This window comes from Petromyzon marinus, chromosome 36 (assembly GCF_048934315.1).
Source record: "Petromyzon marinus isolate PM22_M1 ecotype Great Lakes invasive population chromosome 36, UKy_Petmar_22M1.pri1.0, whole genome shotgun sequence".
Lineage (NCBI taxonomy): Eukaryota > Metazoa > Chordata > Hyperoartia > Petromyzontiformes > Petromyzontidae > Petromyzon > Petromyzon marinus.
Genome location: NC_133702.1, coordinates 4,416,852 through 4,440,844, shown reverse-complemented (window position 1 = coordinate 4,440,844; position 23,993 = coordinate 4,416,852). Strand labels below are relative to the sequence as shown.

Genomic DNA, 23,993 nt, shown 5'->3' with positions numbered 1-23,993 from the left:
ATTTTTGTGAGGTCTGGAGGAGGGGAAATCCCTCAGCCTGGAAAACATTATGGGGCAAAGTGGGGATGACCTTGCTGAGGCTGCTGTGCCTCAAATATGAGAAGAAGTCACCCCTGTGAGTGGCTAGCTGAGGTGCCGTCTGTTGAGGAAGTACTGAAGGCGATCCAGAGTCTGGGACTAGGAAAGGCACAGGGCAGAGATCATCTCTCAAGCGAAATGCTGAAGGAGGGTGGCGTTGTGCACAGATTGCCCTACATGACATCATAATAACAGTCTGGACCACTGGACGGGTTCTGCAGAATTGTAAAGATTCCCTGGTGGTCCCCCACTTTAAAAAGGGGAACCGCATAGACTGTAACTACAGGGGCATCTCATTCCTCAGTGTGCCGAGAAAGGTCCCGGCAAGGATTATTCAACATCGCCTTGCCAGGCACGCTGAGAAGAGGCTTGCAGAGCCCCAATGCGGTTTCAGGAAAGGGCGGTCCTGCACAGATGCCATATTTTCTGTTCGTCTGCTACAGAAGAGGTTTCTGGAATTCCAACAAGACCTGCATCTCTGCTTTATTGACCCATCAGTATGCCTGATTCTAGTTTGTGCTTTCGGAGTCCCTGACTCTCTGCTCTCAATCATTAAGGACCTTCATGATGCTGAGTGGCCCCGGGTAAAACTACCTGGCTGGGAGTCGGAGACATTCCCTGTTAACCTTGAGTGTGACAGGGATGTCCTCTGGCTCCCACATTATTTAGCATCTATTTCGACCACGTAGTTCGTGAAGCCTTCGATGGCTGTACCAGAGAAATTTCCATCTGGTACAGATACAATGGGAGGCTGATCGATGCCCGGGTGCGGTCAAGGGATGGCTCCCTATTGTTCAACCATGTTATGTATTTTTCGATTTAAAGCTTTCGTGACTGCAAGGATTCATTTTCTTTGGTTCTTTCGGTAAAGTCACTTTACCGAAAGAACCAAAGAACATGTTACGTATGCCGATGATCTGGTAATTACTGCTCACTCAGAGGAGGAGTTGGAGGCACTGCTTCTGAACCTGGAGCGTACCAATAAGAGGTGGGGTCTTACCATCAGCCCCACCAAAACTAAGCACCTGCCTGGGAATTTTGTATCATCAGACACTCCATCCCCTCACCTCCCAATTGGTGATGGGGCAGTTGTGGAGAGAGTGGATAGTTTCCCATACCTGGTCAGTGTGCTCATGACTGGCTCCGGTTTGACAGCAGAGGTCTCACTCGAATCAGTCGAGCAGCATTATATTTTCATCAGTTGCATAACGCTGTGTGGAAGCTACCTGGTCTGTCACTCCATACGAAGCTTCAGGTCTTCTCTGCCACAGTCATTCCCTCTATTATCTACTCTTGCGAAACCTGGACCCCCCTAATAGAACATCTTCGCCGGTTATAAACACTTAGGCTGGCCTGCCTACGATCCATCCTGGGTTTAACCAGTTTGGATGTGTGAGAAGCTCACAAATCCTTGAAAGATCTGTACAAAGTTACATCGGTGAGCTCCTCTGGCAGGCATGGCTACATTGGCTGTGTCATGTAGCCCGCATTCCCAGCCACCGCATGCCTAAACAGCTTTTGTTGCGGCCAGATAGATGGGGATAAACGGGCGCGGCATGGGCTAGAGAGGAGATGGAGTGATATGGTACAAGTGGATGTGGAGCTAAGTGGACTTGCCAATGACTGGTACCAGCGGTGTCAAGATCGGCCTCTGTGGAGGAGGCTCGTGAAGGACGCTACTGGGCAATTGGAGGCAGTCGCCCTCCAACAACAACGGAGGGTAGAGGAGTGACGCTCACAACAACGAGCTGAGCGCCGGATGGCTAAAACACAGCACGTTGGCACGGTCGGGGGCACAGGTGGTGCATCAGCCAGTCATTTCAGTCAGTCGACCCATGGCACCCGGGTCTGCCCTGTGACCTCCTTCCAGGGGGCATTCGACACTTGGTCGCAACATGCACATAGCCTGGCACAAGCACCGTGATGGCGAATGGCGATTGTTGTTGCTGTTGTTGTGTTTTTTGTGTGTTTGTGTTTAGAGTCAAATCTGACCACTGTTGAATATTAATGAAATGATTTCAATCCAGTCGCAAGAGCCACAGGAACAGCCGGGCTTGAGCAGTAGACACGCGTGTGACTCTTTGAGGTGGCCTGGTGCGACATTGGTGGCCTGGCGTGGCATTGGTGGCCTGGTGTGGCATTGGTGGCCTGGTGTGGCATTGGTGCCAACAATCCCTCACTTCGTCGAATTGTGTGACCTGGATTCAACCCCACGTTTCTGCCACCGCTGACAATGACGTGCCGCCGTTGGGAGTTGGAGTTGAACAGCACTGCCGCTGCTGCCTGCGTTCACCGGGAGTGCAATTGATTAATGGCAGTGGATGTAATTTGACTGTAATGCCTGATCGTGATGAATTCTCATTGTTTATTAAGAGGCAGGCGGTGTATTTCAAAATAACACAAGATGATGTTATTGATTTAAATAAATGCTGACTTTGATGTAGTGCCACTTTCTTGCAAAATGCATTATAGAGTTCAAGGTTGATAATTACAGATAATTACCGATCATTAATGGTGCAAATGATTATGGGTCTGTTAAAAAAAAATAATTTCCCACAAGTCATTATATTGAATAATCGCATAATTATTTTTAATTGGTAAAAATTGTCAACATTACTGCATTTTTGGGGAAATGAAATAAAAGTATGTACAAAGGCAAATTCGTTGGTTTTTCCGGCTGTGTTGTACGGCTCTCCGTTGTGGTTCCGAGGTGTTACCGCATGTTGTTCGGCGCGTTGTCCGACGTTCCACCACACGTGCTTCTGCGCGTTGAATGTCGTGTCAAGGAACACGTGAACCAACCCGTGAACGCGTAAAAAAAGCTGTTTACGAAGTTTGTCAACGTAGCAAGCCACACGTGCAGATGGGATCACACAATGAGATTCTATCCCATAAGAGGGTGTCCGATTATTCAAACAGAAGCCAGCGCCAACTTTAATTTGTTTAATCCATAATACAGTTTTTTGGGGTTAGATCGCGTAAATATAAATGTGTCCTTAACCCCGACACCACCCAACACAGCAAATTAGTAAAGGTTTGTCACCTAAACGGAACATGCTAATTCGTTACTAGTACAGCACACCGGTGTGTTGGAGAGTACATCCACAACATTTAAAATCTGAGTACGACGTTTCGCCAGTAATTACAACTAGCATCATCAGGCGACAGCCAGATGAATTCGTTTCTCAATTATCTGCAGACCCTGTGATTACTTATTGATCGTACTTCACAAGATAACAGCGTCAACTGAAGCAACAATTTTTTTTATTTCCCACCAAAGGTCGCTCACCGGGAGCAATGCAGTGCCTGCCCAAACCAGGGGGGTTCTGCAACCATTGTTTTTTAAAATACACATGTTGCCACACTATATTAGCTAGGCAAAAACAACAACACTGCCCTTCGTCTCCCGAGCCGGCCCTATCAATGAACTGCCACACAAATGGTTTGACAGACTGCAAATAGAGAGCGGGAGGCGCTGTGGGCGATGTGCCTATTACAGCAATGGCCTAAAAGGATGGATAAGGTAAGAGTTAGATCGACAATTGTTTAGCACCAGGACTGGGGGAAATTATGGCCCATAAGCTAGACACGGCTGATGACTTCGTTGTATTGGGCCTGCTGCCACGTGAGGCCTCGTATTTGGAACGGCCCTGAAACAATGTGTATCTGACGTTGCGAGCACCTTAACCGCGCTAATCGTGTTCTAGAGGGGAATATTTTTCACCGGGCAACGCGGTGCGTCTAATTTGTTTTAATTACGCTCGGTCATTTCTGTTTCTGCAAGGGCCTCTTTACGCTCGGTTATTATTGTATGACGCTAAGGCGTGTGTTGATGTTTGTACAATTGTGGTGACTAATTGCGCCTCTTCCGACAAGAAAGCCAGCATCAGCACTAAAGGTAAGTGAAAATAAAACTGAAGAAACAAATCTCTTTACTGTATGTCATTGTATTTTGTTTAATTTAGTATACAGTATTTTTACAATATACACTATTTCTTATTATTTATGAGTTTAATAATGCTTTCCTTTTTTTTAACCATAATTCGAAACACTGGCCGTATGGGAATTACATTCCTGTATAGTGTGCCGACTTGCGAACAATTCGACTTGTGAACGTGTCCCAGAAACTAATTATGTTCGTAAGTCGATTATTAATTGCACGTGGTGCTTAAGGAATATTGCACAGCTCATAAACGAGGTATTTAACGGTCGTAAATTAAACACATGCGAGTCAAAAACAGGGCAAGCGGAATATTATTCATAATAAAGGTTTTTGGGTTAGATCGCGTTTATTTATAAATGTGTCGTAACCCTCCACCACCTGACACGGCCAATCAGCAAAAAAAGTGTCACGTTGACAAAAGACAAATAATTCACTACTTTAGCCCACCGGTGTGTTGAAGAGTGAATCCACATTTACAGTTTGAGTACGACGTTTCGCTGGTAAATACATCCAGCATCATCGGGCAATTCGCCAGAATGGTAAAGCCCTCGCTTGCTCCCGGTTTTATATAGAGCAGCAGGGTGACGTCATCACTTAATTCATATCAGGTGCAGTGATTAGAGGCCAAGGGGGGGGGTATTGTAATTATATAATCGATTAGTAATCCGTCATTGGTTATGATTAGTAATGAGTTGTAGATTAGTAATTCTTTAAATCAAAATGTAATGTGTATTATTTAATAATACGCTTCCAGGCCGCACTAAGCCGATAGCTGTCAGAGCGATTAAAGTTATTCTTGTTCCTCTCAATTTCAATGGATTCTCTTAGTCTTTGCCAGTAATAATTAGTTTTACACACCACTGCAACATTGTCAAAATCAATTGAGTGTCCTTGTTGACAAGCATGTTCTGCCACTGCCGACAGTTGTGTTTGAGATAATTTAATATTTCTCTGATGCTATTTTAGTCTTACGCTGATGTTACGTCCCGTCTGCCCAATGTAGCAGCTGCCACATGAACAATTAATCCGATATACACCTTCTGTTGATAGTTTAGGTAATGCGTCTTTAGTGCAAGATACTAGTTTTTGAATTTTGTGTACTGTACCAAATCTTACTGTAATGTTTTGCTTTTGCAAAACACGGGCTAATTTGTCAGTTACTCCTGAGATATATGGAATTTTTATTGTTTTAACAATCTGGTCGCTTTCAGCAGTATTGCTTTGCGATCGTGATTTGGCATTCAGTGCTCTGTTAATTTGAGCATTATTGTAGCCATTCTGTCGTAGTGCGTCTTTAACGTGTTTAATCTCTCTCACTAGACTCTCACCATCTGACACTGTTTTAGCCCGATGTATGAGCGTCTTGATAAGAGTGGAATATTAATAAGTTAGGAACATGTGCGTGTAAGCTCTGTATATTAGTCTATAGGTGACATAAACACACGCAAATCCCAAGATACAGTGCAAACATGTGGGAGCGATACGCGCCAGGAGAAGTTACGTCGAAGTGCAAGTAAGCTCCGTGTTTTAGTTCAATAGGGAAGTAAAGAGGTGGAGAATGAGCAGCCTTCCACTGAGTGAAGGTTGTCTTTCGGTAGCAAGTCTTGGTTGATGGAGTGCAGGGTACGTGGAGGGGAGTAGAGTGAGATGCAAGAAAAGAGGTAGGATCGGGTGCGTAGGATGAAAAAGTGCGGTGGGACGGGAGAGGTGGGAGAGTGCGTTTAGGAGAGCGGAGTCATGGACGAAGTGTCTCGTACCTTGACCGTATCTGAACACGAGCAGCGAGCATATGAGAGAGCGGAGTGACACAGCAAGAGTCTCGAGCATGGAGCGTGTGGGAGAGCGGAGTGACACAGCAAGAGTCATCATCGCACCGTGGTCGTGGCCGAACACGAGCAGGGAGTGCCGAGTGAGCGTCTTGGCGAGCTCGTCGTAGCGACCGCAGTGCTCGCCTGCGCCGTGCATCACGCACACCAGGCCCCTGCACGCACAAACAGGCGGCACGCCGCGCGTCTCACGCGGGCCGCCACCTCGCGCGGCGATCGTGGCGATGGGCAGTCGAAGAAATACGCGATGCTTTAAAAAAATGTTAACACTTGTATGGGACTATCGTTTTTAATGGGAAAAGAACGGATGATGATCAGGGCCGGATTAAGATTTTGTAGGCTCCTGGGCTGCAGGTACTGTGAGGCCCCCAGTAATATTTTAAAAGGGAAAACAAAGTTAAAGAAAAATCAAATGTATTTTTACAAGGCTAACAACAAATACAAATTCAGCATTCACAAATGAAATCACTTTTCACTTCATCTCTGGAGGCCGCTCCAGCTGGCAGAGGCCCCTGGGCTGCAACCCCTGAAGCCCCCGTGCCTTAATCCGGCCCTGATGACAATACACTGTAACACGATAACAGATGTTATGTTAATAGCTGCAAAAAGTCAAAGAGTCTCCCAGGTTTTTCCCTTTTATTTGGCAACAAAACAGTTTCTGTTAAGATGTTAAAACACCAAAATGAAACTTTTTACAAGGAATCATGTCCGCATTAACCACAATACTTGTGGTCAGAATGCAAACAAAAAACATACTCTGATAATTTATGCATTGTCCTTGAAACTGATTGGTCCACACCGGAGACAGCTTTCTTTTGAGCCTCGTCTCAAACGGTGTTAGACCAGAGGACGCCAAAAGGCGCACACAACACAAAGACAATGCACGATCAGAGTAATGACAGCTCGGGTGAGCATCTACATCATGGGACCTCCTTTGCCAGTACAAAAATATGATAATAGGTTTTTCCCCTTGTTTCTCGCAACAAAACAGGTGTTAAGATGTTAAAACACCAAACTGAAACCCTTTGTTGCCAGAAAAAAGGGGAAAAAACTATTATCATATTTTGGTACTGGCAAAGGAGGTCCCATGATGTAGTCTCCCGCTTGTTCGCCATCATTGTGAGCGCGTGCCTGGAATCTTCCATCACATCTCTTGTGGTTATTGTGCCAAATTTTCAGAAGTGTTGACGTTTTTTTTTTCAAGCGCCCTGTGATCTTCCCGAGCAGACTCGCCCGACAGGGGACTTGATTCATGAATGGTCGCGTTATGGTCGCGCTGTATTTTTCGATTCCTTACGTGACGCCGTTGCGTTGGTTTGTACTTGCTACGTTGCTGTGCTTTATTTAATTTGCGTGTTGAAGTAGAACTTTAACACGCAGTAGGCTTTCGCGTCCAATATTATCCACAATGGAGGGGGGGGGGGGGTTAGATCGCGTAAATTAAAATGTATCGTTAAACCCGCCACCACCAGACAGCCAATTAATACGGTTTGTTACATGAACAGAAAATTACAATTCCTTACTTATACAGCACACCGGGTGTGTTGGAGAGTAAAGCCACAACATTTACAATCTGAGTACGACGTTTCGCCAGTAACTACAACTAGCATGTTGTGGATTTACTATTAACGAACTGGGACCTTCTGTTTACGGGACAACCCTTACTAATTGGCTGTGTCGGGTGGTGGCAGGTTTAACGACACATTTATATATTTACGCGATCTCACACCCAAAACCCTCTATTATGGATGTTGAACTTCTTTCGCACCGCACATGGCCAACCGTGCTCATTGGAGGTGCTAGGGGCATGACAACAACAAACATAAAAAAACATCGAGCAGAATTCGTCTTTTCTTTTTGTCGTCTTGCTGACCCAGATGACTCTTGCAGACGAGACTCATCCTGGTCTCTTAAGCTCTCACGGGGTTTACACAACATTTACTTTAACACCACACGTGCAACAAGCAAGATAGCACAACATCGTATTCCGAAACCTCTGCACAGCAGAATATGACAACATGTTTCTTGTGAACAACTCAGCACAGGATATGAATTCATCACAAAAGACAAAGATCCCCCGTATATCCTTCACAGACTGTAAGGGACAAGTGCTGTTAGTGAGCACCTTTGAAGGCCGGAGGGGTGTGTTAGCCAGCACCACGCCCGACCGCATTTGTCTCCCGAGTGGCGATGTTTGCACACCGCACCAGGTACTCATTTGAGGCTGAGTAGACCTAGGGCAGGCCCAGGCCCGGTTCAGATAATCGTCACCGGTGTTGGCCGTGAGCGGGAAGAGAAGTTGTGTCGGCGTGCGAAGCCACTGCAGCGCCGCTCCCCACAATAAAATGATCACAACCACACGCACACACACACACCCACCTGTGAACATCAACACCACCAGCCTCTGAATGCCACTCGCACATAATCACAAGCATCGCGAGTCAATGAGTCACTCTCTCACCAATGGCAAAACAAAACAAACATCGGATTGAATTCGCCAATGGACTTCATCTGCTGAATATCGTCTTGTGGTAATTACAATTTTTTTTAGATTGACCGTCATGCGAGGACCATTGCTCTCACGAAGCGGGGTATAGTAGGACAGCGGTTGTACTTTGCAGGAGACCGGAGCTCACTCGAAATGATCTCAGAGATAGCCCTGCGATATCTACTACCGTGGGCCATTCTCTATGCACGTTGTACTTCTTTTGCGCCGTACGCAGCCAACCGTGCTAATCGGAGGTGCTGGTGGGGGGGGGGGGACAACACAAACTAAACACAAAAATAAGTTTTAATAACTAACTTAACGGTCGTGTTGCAGAGACACTTATATCATCGTCGTACTGCTCTCCGTGAGAGTTCCGCCGAACGCATTTTTGTTGTTGTTGTTGTTATTGTCTCACGACGTCCGGAGCGCGATCGGGAGTTAATACAAAAAATTGCGTAAAAAAATCACAGAAAAAGAGCAGCCGACGGGTGTGCGAAGGAAGCGCAGCGCGCGGGGTTTCTTTCCCCCCCCGCTCGCGGTGCGAGACAACGCAGGGCGGGGTGCCGGCATCCTCACGAGCGAACTGCGCGAATTGGAAGAGCGCGCTGAAAGGAACACGATCAGGTCGCGACGCGCGTGAAAACGTTAAACAAAAAAAACACAAACACACACGCAACCCGATATTTGTGCTTCTCAAGTGATGGAATTTTAATGTCATGTTTGTGTGTGTGTGTTTTTTTATCCGCAGGCTTTGGAGACCATCAACTCGCCGCACTTGAAAACCAGGCTTAGTCTTGGGCACTCGCCTGGAGTCGAACCCCGAACCCCGGGGGTCTCAGCAGTGCCAGAGACGAAGATATATGAGTTTTTAGCAATATCCACTAATGGACACTTTCATCAACAGATAACGAAGCGAACGGGGCCTTGTTTCATATAGACGCCATCAACATATGGATGAACGTGTGTGGCTGTGTGTGGGTCTGCAGGGTCCCCCCTCCCCCTCTGACAAAGCTCTGATTAATTCCACTCCTTGGCAGAGCAAACATTGGAATGATGAGGGATTCTTATCGAAGGTTGCTGTTCAAATATGCATTCATTATATATAACGATTTACTGTAATCGGGGTCGCTTGCCTGTAACCCTTGAGGGGAAATGGGGCTCGGGAGATAAGCCATCAAAGAGTAACCTAATTTGCCGTGATGGTTTCTGTGATTAATTCATGGTGGGCATTAATGATAAAGTGTGGCAGCACATGGCATGAGTACTGTAACTGGGTATCTGCCACTAATACGTGAGGATGTTAGAACTCTTTGGGGATCGTGCATAAACCCGGCCTTGATTATCCGGACTGGAGCCAACATCTAAACCACATCTAGCTTAATAAAACATTTTTTTTATAGCTTTATCGGGGTATGAGCGCACGTGCGATTTCATCACCAGGTGTTGCTCGAGCCTCGCCTCCTCACCGATCTCCGTCGACAACAAAGGCAAACATCGAATTGGGAACGGTAATGCACGGCGTGTTGAACTTCCTTCGTGCCATACGTAGCCATTCGCGCTAATCGGTGGTGCGGTGCTGTGCGGAACGGGGGGGGGGGGGATAACGAACTAAACACAACAACAAGCGGTTCTAAAGAAATTAGTTTTAAATCTAGATAAATATAACACGATGGTCAATGTTACCAATAAGTGGAGCTCTGAAGCTCACAGACTGCGACTCTCCACCCACCCCTTGCTGTAGGTCAGGCGGCTTGTTCAGCAGCAGCATCAGCACAATAACACAGAGAGCCACTGATGTTAGCCGTGGCCAAGAATCAAACTCAGCTTTCTATGTTCAGAGTACAGTGCGCTAACCATTGTGCCACCGCTCCACCCTTCTTCGGCTATCTTTTGTGCATTCAGAGGGAATGTTGCACCGGTTGCACTATTTAGCACCCTCATAGTCAACTCGATTGGGCACATATCGCATTCCCGCACGATGCAGTAGGCGAGAGAATATGTGGCTTTGGGAAATGGATTTTCTGTAAAACTCTTGTTATTTGCAGCCTCAAAAAATAATTATTCCGCTAACAAAAAATACCACCACAACATCAAAGGATATGCCATCAAATGACGCGACTTAATTCATTGTTAAGGACATAAATACTGTGTTTTTTTAATGTGCACATCAAAGCGCTGTGTTTATGCATAACTTACGAGCAAAGCGTGCGGTGTGCGATTCGGCTGCCGGCAAGACTGGAGGCTGGGGGATTTCCTGGGGTGAGATTATTAGGAGCAGGAACTGCGCGTACGACTCGGAGGTATAAAGAGCGTGTTCTTGTGATGAGAATACTGAAATTGCACCGCACATATATTTTTTATTAAAATCCTGTACATATCTTTAAAAGCCACAACCGCTCTCTGTAAAATGATATGTAAGCAGAACGCCGTGCTGTCTCCACGTAAAAATGAAAAAAAAAAGTTTGAGTCTATCGGCCTCTCCAGAACGATATTATGCAGCAGCAGTAGCATTTGTTTAAACAAGCAGGCAATCTCTGGACTAGTTCAAACTCTTCTGTGTCTCGTCAGCAAAAGTGAGGCCTTGTTAAACCACCACTCCTGCTGTGCTACCAGACGGAGCCTAATAAAGTGTGCCTACTACAGGCGACAAACCCACGCTCACAAATCACCCCGCGAAAGCTCAGCTATTCATCGTCACTAGTACGCGTGTGTAACGGTGTTTTACAGAAAAATACGCACGCCTAGTTTTCAACATTTTTGTGCATTCCCCCCCCCCCCGACTGTTCTGAGTTTTTGCTTGGTGGATTTCGTTGTAGTTGTTTTATCCTGCTCTTGTCACCAGCTGTCATTGGCGAGAGCGCTCCATCCAAACAATGGGGCCCCATTGAAGGCGGCCCCCAATACCAACATTGTATAGAAAAACGCAAAATGAGTCTGTTAGAGTATGAAATGCCACCTTTGAATGTTAACTAGCCGTGGCCTTAATACACTCCGCAGGAGTTCCCGCTCTATATGCTCTTTCAGCTCATTGGTAACCCGCACCCCACCCACCATTGCCGATTATCAAGTGCTTAATGACCCTTATGGGACATTGGGCCAAGCAGATGTACTTGGAAAGATTGGGGTGGAAAAAGGTGGTAAAATTAGCATGAGGAGGCGAGCCGGGGTTGAGTGGAGTGCGGCAAGAAATCTGTCGACGAGCCACGCATGGCGCTCACCAATGAGAACTGGGGACCCTGGGGGTCACAAGAAGGCAGACACCGTCCCGTAGAGACACACAGAGACAGACACCCACCCGTAGAGACGCACAGAGACAGACACCCACCCGTAGAGACACACAGAGACAGACACCCACCCGTAGAGACACACAGAGACAGACACCCACCCGTAGAGACACACAGAGACAGACACCCACCCGTAGAGACACACAGAGACAGACACCCACCCGTAGAGACACACAGAGACAGACACCCACCCGTAGAGACACACAGAGACAGACACCCACCCGTAGAGACACACAGAGACAGACACCCACCCGTAGAGACACACAGAGACAGACACCCACCCGTAGAGACACACAGAGACAGACACCCACCCGTAGAGACACACAGAGACAGACACCCACCCGTAGAGACACACAGAGACAGACACCCACCCGTAGAGACACACAGAGACAGACACCCACCCGTAGAGACACACAGAGACAGACACCCTCCCGTAGAGACACACAGAGACAGACACCCTCCCGTAGAGACACACAGAGACAGACACCCACCCGTAGAGACACACAGAGACAGACACCCACCCGTAGAGACACACAGAGACAGACACCCACCCGTAGAGACACACAGAGACAGACACCGTCCCGTAGAGACAGAGACAGACACCCTCCCGTAGAGACACAGAGACAGACACCCACCCGTAGAGACACACAGAGACAGACACCGTCCCGTAGAGACAGAGACAGACACCCACCCGTAGAGACACACAGAGACAGACACCCTCCCGTAGAGACACACAGAGACAGACACCCTCCCGTAGAGACACACAGAGACAGACACCCTCCCGTAGAGACACAGAGACAGACACCCTCCCGTAGAGACACACAGAGACAGACACCCTCCCGTAGAGACACACAGAGACAGACACCCACCCATAGAGACACACAGAGACAGACACCCACCCGTAGAGACACACAGAGACAGACACCCTCCCGTAGAGACACACAGAGACAGACACCCTCCCGTAGAGACACACAGAGACAGACACCCACCCATAGAGACACACAGAGACAGACACCCTCCCGTAGAGACACACAGAGACAGACACCCACCCATAGAGACACACAGAGACAGACACCCTCCCGTAGAGACACACAGAGACAGACACCCACCCCTAGAGACACACAGAGACAGACACCCTCCCGTAGAGACACACAGAGACAGACACCCTCCCGTAGAGACAGAGATAGACACCCTCCCGTAGAGACACACAGAGACAGACACCCACCCATAGAGACACACTAAGACATGTACCCTAATAGAAGTGCTGTTGGTGAGTACTTGACTGTGTATAAAAGGCAAAAAGCTCATCCATGAAGCCTTACAGACTGCATTGAGTAAGTGCCGTTAGCGAGCATGAAGGAGTAGCTTGGCAAGCACCATGCACAACACAACCACCTTTGTCTTCCCAGTGCTGATGTCCGTATAAAGCACCAGGTACACCTTTACACTAATGTTGGACATGTAATCGATTGACCATAATTTTAAAAAATACGCGTTGCTTTCACTTTTACTGTTTACAAAAAAACAATCAGCACAGTCGCCAAATAACACCGTGGCCTTACGAGAAAAACATATAATGTGACGTTTCGGGCAATGGCCCTTCTTCATAGCGCAATGCCCCGATTCACAAATGCGATGGAGACGTCACAGCGATACACGCGGTTATCGGTGGTTGACCACCTGCATGTGAAATTACAGCTGTTGCTCTGCGTCTACATCAGCCACACAGAGGAAGTAGCAGTCTGTCAGTATCTCCCGTCTCGTCTTCTGGCTCCCGCCAGTAAAGTAGTCCTCCTTCTCTGCCATTCATTGCAAGAGTTACGGTTGGCAATGGAATTCAGGCTCCCGGATTTGAAATTCAGTTTGCCGGATTTGGAATTCAGGCTACCGGATTTGGAATTCAGATTGCCGGATTTGGAATTCAGGCTCCCGGATTTGGAATTCAGATTGCCGGATTTGGAATTCAGGCTCCCGGATTTAGAATTCAGATTGCCGGATTTGGAATTCAGGTTACCGGATTGAGAATTCAGATTGCCGGATTTGGAATTCAGGCTCCCGGATTGAGAATTCAGATTGCCGGATTTGGAATTCAGGCTACCGGATATAGAATTCAGATTGCCGGATTTGGAATTCAGGTTGCTGGATCTGGAATTCAGGTTGCTGGACTTGCACTAATCATGACGCCACCGCTGTCGCACACACACAAGAACTTTCGCATACAAGACAAATATCCCCCTTATAGCCTTAACAGACTATTGGGGCAAGTGTTGTCAGCGAGCACCTATGAAGGCCGGCACGGCACACGAGGAGGTGGGTGGCCAGCACCACGTCCAGACCGCCTTTGTCTCCCCAGTGGCGATATTTTTACACACCGCACCAGGTACTCATTTGAAGCCGAGTCGCAGACACACAAACATGTACATACATCCTCTGTTCAGCTTTGTAGATCATAAGGACAATTGCTGTTAATAATTTAGTATTATTTATTATTTTTTCTATCTACGTGACTTTACCGAAAGAACCAGAGAGTAATCATTTAGTACTTAAGAAACACAAGCAGGCATGCCCATAAACACACACTAACATTCAGGCACACACACGAACACACAATCACACAATACTACAATACACATGTACACACGTAAATACACACATTTTCTCAAACAGACACACACGGAAACACAATCTGACAGTGACACACTTCTAAAAATACCCGAAATATAAAGCTTTCTATGTATAGTAGACTGCTGGGGCAATCCAAAGGGCTCCAAAGCACGTAAGTGGGCGCTCCCAAAATGCGAGTTTGTTTCCGTATCACCGTTCACATTTTCGCAAATTTATTTTCAAGGTGAACTCAGACAAGGGGACCACAATGCACTTCTTCAGGAACTGCTGATGGTGTTGGTTTTTGCTGTTGTTGCAAAATGGCCAAAAGGCCGATTCGCTTGTTGCACGCTTTTTTGTGAGTGGTTTAACAAACAAAAAAACTCACGGGCCAAGGGCCCTGAGCGATCGCCGATCGAGGCCAGCAAACCGGTGCACGATGGTAATCGGTGTGGTCAGCACCATGCGAGCCACGTGTCTCCGCAGTGCTGTTTTAAACAATTAATCGGGTACCCATTTAAGGCTGAGTCAACCGAGAGGAGGCCCAAAGCAGTTAGAGACATCACTTCGCCACTGATGTTAGGCGAAGCACTCACTGCTGCACCACCGTTTAACGCATACACAAGGCAGGCAAATGTTGCCCGTATAGCCTCAACATGATGTTGGGGCAAGTGTTGTTAAGCGAGCAGCACCTTACAAATTGTGAGCAAACACTCCTACACACGCTGTCCAAGTTTTTGCTCTGAAAATGTCTTGTCTCGTTTTAGCCGATGCATTGAAAGCCCACAAATGTATCCATTCTCTTTGGATCTTTCGGTAAAGTCACATAGATAGAAATAAAATAAAATAAATCACTACCTACGTGACTTTACCGAAAGAACCAAAGAGTATGGATTCCTGCAGTCACGAAAGCTTCAAATCAAGATTGTATCCATTCATCATTTTAACGCAGGTTAAATTATAGGGTCGTGTTTGCATGGCAATATCATTCGCATTGGAACCATACGCCATTCGGATAATTTCTAAACTAAACTATATATTTTTTTTATTTTACCAGGTAAGGCCCACTGAGCTGTATAGCTCCTTTTTTCAAATGCGACCTGGCCACAAGTCATAGCTCAACAAAGTGGCTTATCACGTGGAAATGTACAGTGGACAATTACTCGAAGCGCGTGTTTCTAAATGTGGAGGGAAAAGCCGGAAGACCCGGAGAAAAATCCACGCGACCACGGAGAGAGACGCAAACTCCAAATTTTCAGGCGTCAGGATCGGGATCGAACCCACGAACCTCCTGTATATCTGGCGAGGTAGTTAACATCTCATAGCCACCACGGCAATTATTTTGTCCCATCACTGTCTTGGAGAATCTTGACTCAAGACAGATTTATAGACGCATATAAAATGTTTCGTTGTAATTTTAAATTGAAATTTCTGTATAGTTGGGGTGGAACAAATTACCCGTCTGATGAGTCAACAAATTTCTGCAATACGGGGTCGCTTCTCAATTTAAGAATGTTTAAAAATTTGACTTAAAACTTTTGTGACTGCAGGAATTCATATTCTTTGGTTCTTTCGGTAAAGTCACGTAGATAGAAAAATTATAATAAAAATAAAGCGAATAAAACCACTAATGTAGACTGTAGCCTGGTTGTTAACCTCGGTGAGTGTACTGGCAGGCTGTAATGTAGACTGTAGCCTGGTTTTTAAGCTTAGTGAGCGTCTTGGCAGTCTTTAATGTAGACTGTAGCAATGGTTATTAAACTGAGTGAGCGTACTGGCAGTCTATAATTTAGACATGCTTTGGTTCTGTCGGTAAAATAATAAAATTAGAAAAATAAAATGCAAAAACCACGACGTTTCGATCACAACACAAGCGATCGTCTTCAGGAGGTTTTTGCTTTTTATTTTAATTTTTCTATTTTTTTGTTTCTATCTACGTGACTTTTCCGAAAGAACCAAATGATTAAGAATGTGTTCCGTGTTTAACATTGCGGTGAATGACAGCGCCTCTGGCGGCAGCCGCAGGGGTCACGCGAACCTTACCACACGCAACTTAATACGAGCCAAAAAAAATGTAAACCCCCACATCGATCTCTCCAAGCAAAATTCGATGCAAGTTTCGTGAGCTTACAATTTTTTTTTATATTAATCTTCTGACTCAATGCATAAGCCGCGCTCTTAATTAGCAGCATTTATATTTTAGACCCTGGTGAATGCACCCTTAGCGTGATCAGTGAACGGGAGGCTACTGCAGAATCAAAAACTCAGATTGATACGAACTGGTCTCAGCACCCAGTGAGGGGCTATTGACGGACGTCTCCCGCTCATCTGTTCGTACAGCATCTGTTGGACATCGCAGCTACATGCAGTGCATCATCACGCGCGCACGATACACAAACTACACACACGAGCCAAACGATTTATGAAGCAGCCCCAAGCATTGAACAGAACGACCGTGTACACCACGTGCGTATTACCGCCTGTGTTGATGATGACACACTATCTTATATATGTAAACATCTAAGATTAATAACACCGCAGGGTGTCCAAAAATTGTATCATCCATTACGAAAGACATTATCAGCGAGGTCAATACAACTACAAAGACAAATAACCCCCCCCCCACCCCCCCTACGGCATGCCAAGTGCTGTTAGCAAGCACCTATGAAGGCCGGCACTGCGCACGAGGGGGTGGGTGGCCAGCACCACGCCCGGCCGGCCGCCTTTGTCTCTCCAGTGGCGATGTCTGCGCTTCGTTTAAGGCTGAGTCGAGCTCGGGAATGCCGTAGACCGGTTCAGATGTTGGCCCTGAGCGGGGAATCCAACTCGGCACAGCGGGTTCACGGCGCAGTGCGCTAACCACTGCATCGCTCACCAACACCCCCCTCCCCGCCCACCACTAAAACTGGACGCATGTTATCTCGCACAAGTCTCGTCAACCTAAAAACGACGACATGGGCGACAGTCGTCGCCCTGTCGAGGTTTTGAAGACGGTGCCCCAGTTGGTTCCACCAGCATCTCGAGGCTGCGATTGTTTCAAGATGCTTCTGTGATGCTGCTGCTGAAGATCGATCTTGTTTGGTTGAAACCTCAACGACAACAACAACAACAACAAAACCCTTACGAATTTGAGAAACGTGTTGACAAAATGTCAAGCACGCAGTTCGAGCTGCCCGTCTAATTTCACTTATTCGATCATTATAACGGATGATCACTCCTGTAAATGTTTTATTTCAACCCCGTACTGACTTATTTTTGTCGGGTCCTGCTCTGGGTTTGTTTGGCCAGTTCCTGTCATGTCACCTATTGGAGTGGTTCCTTACGATAACAATGTAGAATTTCCATCATCGAGCTCAGAACTGATGGGGGGGGGGTAGATAGCCACTACCCGATGATCGATGGAGCATGGGGGCATATTGATGTGTGGCCGCGTGTGTCTAAGAGAGCGTCATGATTACAACATTATTATGGATTTGTGATTGCACGAAACATACATCAATTTATGTATGAATCGATGCTGTTCGATTCATATATGTTGAACGGTGTCTCACGGGTTCACGCGACTCCTTACAGCCACGAGTGGCTGCTACATTCACCGCAATGTTTGCGTACAAACAAATGAACTCTTGGGCGAATCATTACATCTCTGTTGTATCTGCAGATGTACACAGATTATGTAACGTGGCTATCTAATAATTTAGACGATTAAGTTCGAAGTAAATATTTATGATTTTCTAGAAGGGGGGATAAAAAAAAACAGACGTTTGGCATAAACACCGTCCAGTCTACGCTTATCATCAGAACAATACAACGAATATATTCAAATAATAAAGGGTTTTTTTGAGTTAGATCGATCTAACCCAAAAACTTTGAGCATGAATAATATTGGTCACGAAAGCCTACGTGTTAAAATGAATATATTCCCATTTGTATCCCAAATTCATTGCCTGCAAGGGTGATTGCTTTCCACGCATCGAACGGGGTCAGCCTCACGTTTCTAAATCGCTGAAAGTTTCGCGCAAACGCTGACAAATACTGCACAATCGCCGTCACCATTGAACCCAGCAAGTTCGCCTCTCGCGGAGTTGAGGACGGTCAAAACTAAAAAGTCAACGAGCAAAGAGCCCTGCCGCCGCTCATCGGTGGTGGGGTCGTCTCTGGACTAATGCGGGGGTCACCGGTGCAGCAGAGGGGCCTGGCCCGGATAAAAAAAAATAAAGAAACACAGCCAAAGCAAAACAGATGCAAGCTACGATTTGTAACGGGCGTGAAGACGTAGGAGGTATCGACTCCTTGAACAGCCTCCTCAATTAATCCGCCAGCGTGCCTCAAGTTCGGGGCAGATGATCATGTAACAAGGCAGGAATGGGTCTTGGATGGGGATGTATCCCTTATTTAAGTATTGATCAAAGTAATCCGAAAATCGGGATGAAATATGACATTAAGGATGATCCGAGACAAACAAAAAGTGTTTGTGTCGAATTGATTCCCCCCCAAAAAATGACGAAATTGTAAATTGCATTAATTGCATTTCCCTCACTTCCGTGCGTTACCTCAGTTCCCTGCTTCTCCCGCCAAACGTGGCGCGGCATGAGGCGACGTCACTAATGTTAACACAAAGACGCGTTGTACATTAACACAAACGGGAAATTAAAAAAAAAATTGTCATTTGAAAGAAAAAAAAAAATCAAAAATCAAGAAAAAAATGTTCATATCCGAAACTCATCCCTCGTGATGGAATAACAAACTTCAAATGTTTTTCATCTTTTATTTTCGCGAGCGCGGTTAACCTGCAACCCCCCAGGTAACCGAACCTTAACCGCATTGCACACGCCATATACACAATGCCCCATTGCTCCCACACCGCTGCGTCTTGCTGTGAGCCTAAACAAATCGCTAACGTCCCACGGGGCACGCCTCACTTCCTGCACATTTTCATCGCATAGAGGGTGAGACAATGCGTTCACCCGTGACATTCACGTGGGGAGCTGTGGTTCACATTCATCTGCACCCCCCACCCCCCACGTCAACTCCGCTTAGCGTTACCGCCGAGAGGCAAACACCGTGCGGAGCCTCACGCACCGTGCAGAACATCACACTCCGTGCAGAACATCACACTCCGTGCAGAGCCTCACAGTTCAGAGCCTCACAGCGCAGAGCCTCACAGCGCAGAGCCTCACAGCGCAGAGCCTCACAGCGCAGAGCCTCACAGCGCAGAGCCTCACAGCGCAGAGCCTCACAGCGCAGAGCCTCACAGCGCAGAGCCTCACAGCGCAGAGCCTCACAGCGCAGAGCCTCACAGCGCAGAGCCTCACAGCGCAGAGCCTCACAGCGCAGAGCCTCACAGCGCAGAGCCTCACAGCGCAGAGCCTCACGCTCCATGCGGAGCCTCACAGCGCAGAGCCTCACGCTCCATGCGGAGCCTCACGCTCCATGCGGAGCCTCACGCTCCATGCGGAGCCTCACGCTCCATGCGGAGCCTCACGCTCCATGCGGAGCCTCACGCTCCATGCGGAGCCTCACGCTCCATGCGGAGCCTCACGCTCCATGCGGAGCCTCACGCTCCATGCGGAGCCTCACGCTCCATGCGGAGCCTCACGCTCCATGCGGAGCCTCACGCTCCATGCGGAGCCTCACGCTCCATGCGGAGCCTCACGCTCCATGCGGAGCCTCACGCTCCATGCGGAGCCTCACGCTCCATGCGGAGCCTCACGCTCCATGCGGAGCCTCACGCTCCATGCGGAGCCTCACGCTCCATGCGGAGCCTCACGCTCCATGCGGAGCCTCACGCTCCATGCGGAGCCTCACGCTCCATGCGGAGCCTCACGCTCCATGCGGAGCCTCACGCTCCATGCGGAGCCTCACGCTCCATGCGGAGCCTCACGCTCCATGCGGAGCCTCACGCTCCATGCGGAGCCTCACGCTCCATGCGGAGCCTCACGCTCCATGCGGAGCCTCACGCTCCATGCGGAGCCTCACGCTCCATGCGGAGCCTCACGCTCCATGCGGGGCCTCACGCTCCATGCGGAGCCTCACGCTCCATGCGGAGCCTCACGCTCCATGCGGAGCCTCACGCTCCATGCGGAGCCTCACGCTCCATGCGGAGCCTCACGCTCCATGCGGAGCCTCACGCTCCATGCGGAGCCTCACGCTCCATGCGGAGCCTCACGCTCCATGCGGAGCCTCACGCTCCATGCGGAGCCTCACGCTCCATGCGGAGCCTCACGCTCCATGCGGAGCCTCACGCTCCATGCGGAGCCTCACGCTCCGTGCACCACAGGCAACCCCCCCGCCCCACTTCTGTGTAGACTTTAACAGGCTCGGCGAGGCTGTGTTGGGTAAATAGTTCTCATCATTGTGAGTGCAGTTTGTTGACCAGAGTTCTCTTGTGGAGGTAGTTAGACGGGTGATGTTTTCTTCATGACCAGGTGAGAGTCGAGTGAGACTCGAATTCGTACCAGCGTAGGTCCTGATTTCACACCAAATATGTAGTAATATAATTCACACGATTACGTGTAATAAATGTTCAAAATTACAGTGACATATTTGGAGCATTTTTATATTGCAGTGGTGTTTGACAAGGGGAGAAAATAAAGGCAACCAAACCATTCACTGCAACACACACAACGATAACTATATCTTTGCCATTTCTCATACTCTGGTCATAGAACACAAAGGAATCCAAGTGGAGTTTGGTTTTGTTTTAGAGCCGCGACTCCCATTCACAGCTGCAGAAGCGGGAGTGAAATATTCCACAATCCCTATGGCAATGGCGCAAATATCCATTGAGCGATCACACTCGCCAACCAGCAGAGCGATACTCAATGACCGGGTCGTTACCCCGGGCGTGATGATGATGGTGGTAATGATGATGGTGATGATGGTGATGATGATGGTGATGATGGTGATGATGATGATGGTGATGATGGTGGTGATGATAGTGATGATTGTGATGATGATGGTGATAATGGTGATGGTGATGATTATAGTGATGATGGTGATGATGATGATGGTGATGATGATGGGCCGAGTCAACCGCACCGGCTGAGACTCAAACTCGCGTACCTTCCATCTGGTGGGTTCGCGCCTTGTGACCTCTGCACCTACTTGCTGGATAAGACTCCCCCCCCCCCCCCAACGGTATCGATACCTCCTGAACGATATCCACAAAGGAAATGAGACAATGTACGGATGGAGGCGACGGAGCCACTCACCTAAGTTCGCCCCCTTGCCCCAGGTCGGGCTCCCAGTAGTGGCAGTGCAGCCGCAGTCCGTCCCCATTGGTGATGAACGGCTCCGGAACGTCCTCCCAAGCCTCGCCCGGAGACATCATCTCCCTAGCACGGTTGGCTACGTACGGTGCGAAAGAAGTCCAACACACGGACACACACGCATACACTCTCGGGGCGGCACGCTCTCTCCGGCACGAAGACAGCGTCCCGAGATCGCCCTTGGTGTCTCTCCTCTCTCTCCTCTCTCTCTCTCTGGTGCGCTCCCGGCTCTCTGACCGCCGGCTTCTGTTTGGCACTACACTTGGAGCGCGCCACTTATAGCGCTCCCCGTCGCCTCTCTCTCTCTCCTCCTGCCTCTCCCTGTCCTCCTCCTCCTCCCGCACCTCCACACTCTCTCTCTCTCCCTTCTGCCGGAGCTACAATGCCTCCAGGTTTTGGGCGAAGGAATTGGAAATATTAGCACGAGTAAATAAAAATAGTGAATTCAAGGAGGGATAGGAATTCAACAAAGCGGGGCGGGGAGGTGGGGGAGGGGGTCCTGTTCCCCTGGAGGGGGATGCCTCTGTGGGAAGGGGGTCGGTGACATTTCCCTCCGCCCCCCGAGCGCGCATTTACAAAGCAACATCATTCTTTATTATCCACGTCATGACACCAATCTGAAGAATCAATCTCAATCACATGCCCCCCCCTCCTCCCCCGTTACCTACAACCGGGGCGACATTCCGCTCTGAAATACTTGCTTTTGAACGTTGCGTTTTCATATCCGGTGTAACATATCGTGGCGGCACGAGTTCTCGGCGTGTGTATCAGGGTGATCTAGTAACAACAGATGGCCGTGACCAGTTGGGCGATATTAAACGAACTGAATATATTTTTTTATTTTACCAGGTAGGGCCCCACTGAGCTATATAGCTTTTTTTTGAGAAGCAACCTGCCCACAAATGATAGCTCAACGCAGTGGCTTATCGTGTGGGAATTCATAGCAGCCAAATACTTTAAATTGAAGACTAATGTTCGATAATGAGGACCAAAGAGCCTTGAATGTTGGTGCAAATATAATTAATTACTGTATACGCGAATAATGCTAAATAACACAAATCTGAGAAAATATGCGAGCCCCTACAAATGGCAGTCTGGGTGGTTATTAAGTTCACTCACATGGAAGTCTCAACCTAAAGTTCTCTCCATTGCTATAAGCCTCATGTGAAACACAATGACGGGTGGCCTTGAATACCGGACTAATTCAGTATCGGGGTGCCCCAGTATCCTCGCTTTTTAAACGAATGTTTTTATTTCCATGAATAGCAATTTAAATTCCATCTCCACGTCGGCCCACCGACATATTTGATGGCGGCACTTTTATATAAATGATGGAAATTCCACACTCCTATGGCACTCCCATGTTAGTCTTGACCACCAGATATTTTATTTTCTTAATGATCAATGACATATTTTTTTTTTTATTTACAGGGATATCTTCACCGCATCTCAAACCATTTTGTCGTAGGTTCTTACTGAGGGCATCTGGCCATTAAAAAAAAACATTTTATGTATGGAAGAATACGAAAATACCTCCACAAGCATCAACCGACTCTCTGCACTGCCTCCTACACCACTCATTGTTCTGCAGCGAGATGTCTCCTGCACGGCGTGGCTACCATCTCCACACGGTCCACCCACCCGCACCAATAATGCAACTTTAACAGGCAAGGCAACATCGTTGCCTTTCGCATTACAAAATACTTGAGCAGTTGAGCTTTTTCTGTTACTCATCCACATTTACATTTCAATTTGTGTTATTGGTGTCACGTCATCGGACATTTGGAACCACCTTGTGTCAGAGAACAGTCCTGGTCGACGACGTCACGTAGCTACTTTTAAGGTCAAGTCTCTTTATCCTTATTCCGTATGAAGAGTAAGAACAAACAATATTATCACTTTGGCAAGTCAATAAAAACAATAAAATCATTTTTCAGGGGCCATCATATGCCAAATAAAGTAAAAAATACATAAAAAGTATTTGGTGTTGTGTGCATTCATCGTTAACCAAGCTGAGACCGTAAATTCCCGACACCTGCTCACACAATATAATCATGGATGGCTGAAACTTGCAGCATTCAAACCCAGAATCTAAGCGTTTGTCTGCTTGGTGTCTCTGACACAACATCAGCCCGATGAACCACCTGGTCACCTCCTATACCGTGGTGAAAATGGGGTGGCTGGGCAGATAAGAGCTAGAGATCGGCGTGCTGAGCCAGCAACGTTGAGATTCTGGGATGAAAAGCTTGGCATCGACTTGTGATTAAAATCTGGTTCTCAAGCGTCGTGAATTGGTGATAGTCCAAGCAACGTTACCAGTCACTGCACAAACAAATAGCCGCGTTAAATTTGGTTATGGATTAGTACGGATAAAATTTAATCTCTGAGAATTACCACGATCGGTTTGACTGTCATGTGAGAAGTATTGACTCTCATGTGACAGTGTGCGTGGCAGAGTGCTGATCCTTACTGTGTGTACCAGAGGTCATTTGAAGGGAT

The 23,993-nt window shown here is 47.6% G+C and overlaps 1 protein-coding gene across 2 annotated transcripts in view; it reads right to left on the bottom strand.

Moving 5' to 3' along the window:
- Positions 1-21,966, bottom strand: part of MGLL (monoglyceride lipase) — a 40,261-nt gene extending 18,295 nt beyond the window's left edge. The window contains exons 1-2 of one of the 2 annotated variants that reach the window (XM_032966672.2): positions 21,438-21,966; positions 5,896-6,002 (exon numbers count right to left, since the gene is read on the bottom strand). In XM_032966672.2, coding sequence (XP_032822563.2) covers positions 5,896-6,002; positions 21,438-21,556 — 226 coding nt within the window. In that variant the 5' untranslated portion in view covers positions 21,557-21,966. The remainder of the gene's footprint in view (positions 1-5,895; positions 6,003-21,437) is intronic. The other variant, XM_032966671.2, reaches the window with a different exon arrangement.
- Between the last annotated feature and the right edge of the window lie 2,027 nt (positions 21,967-23,993).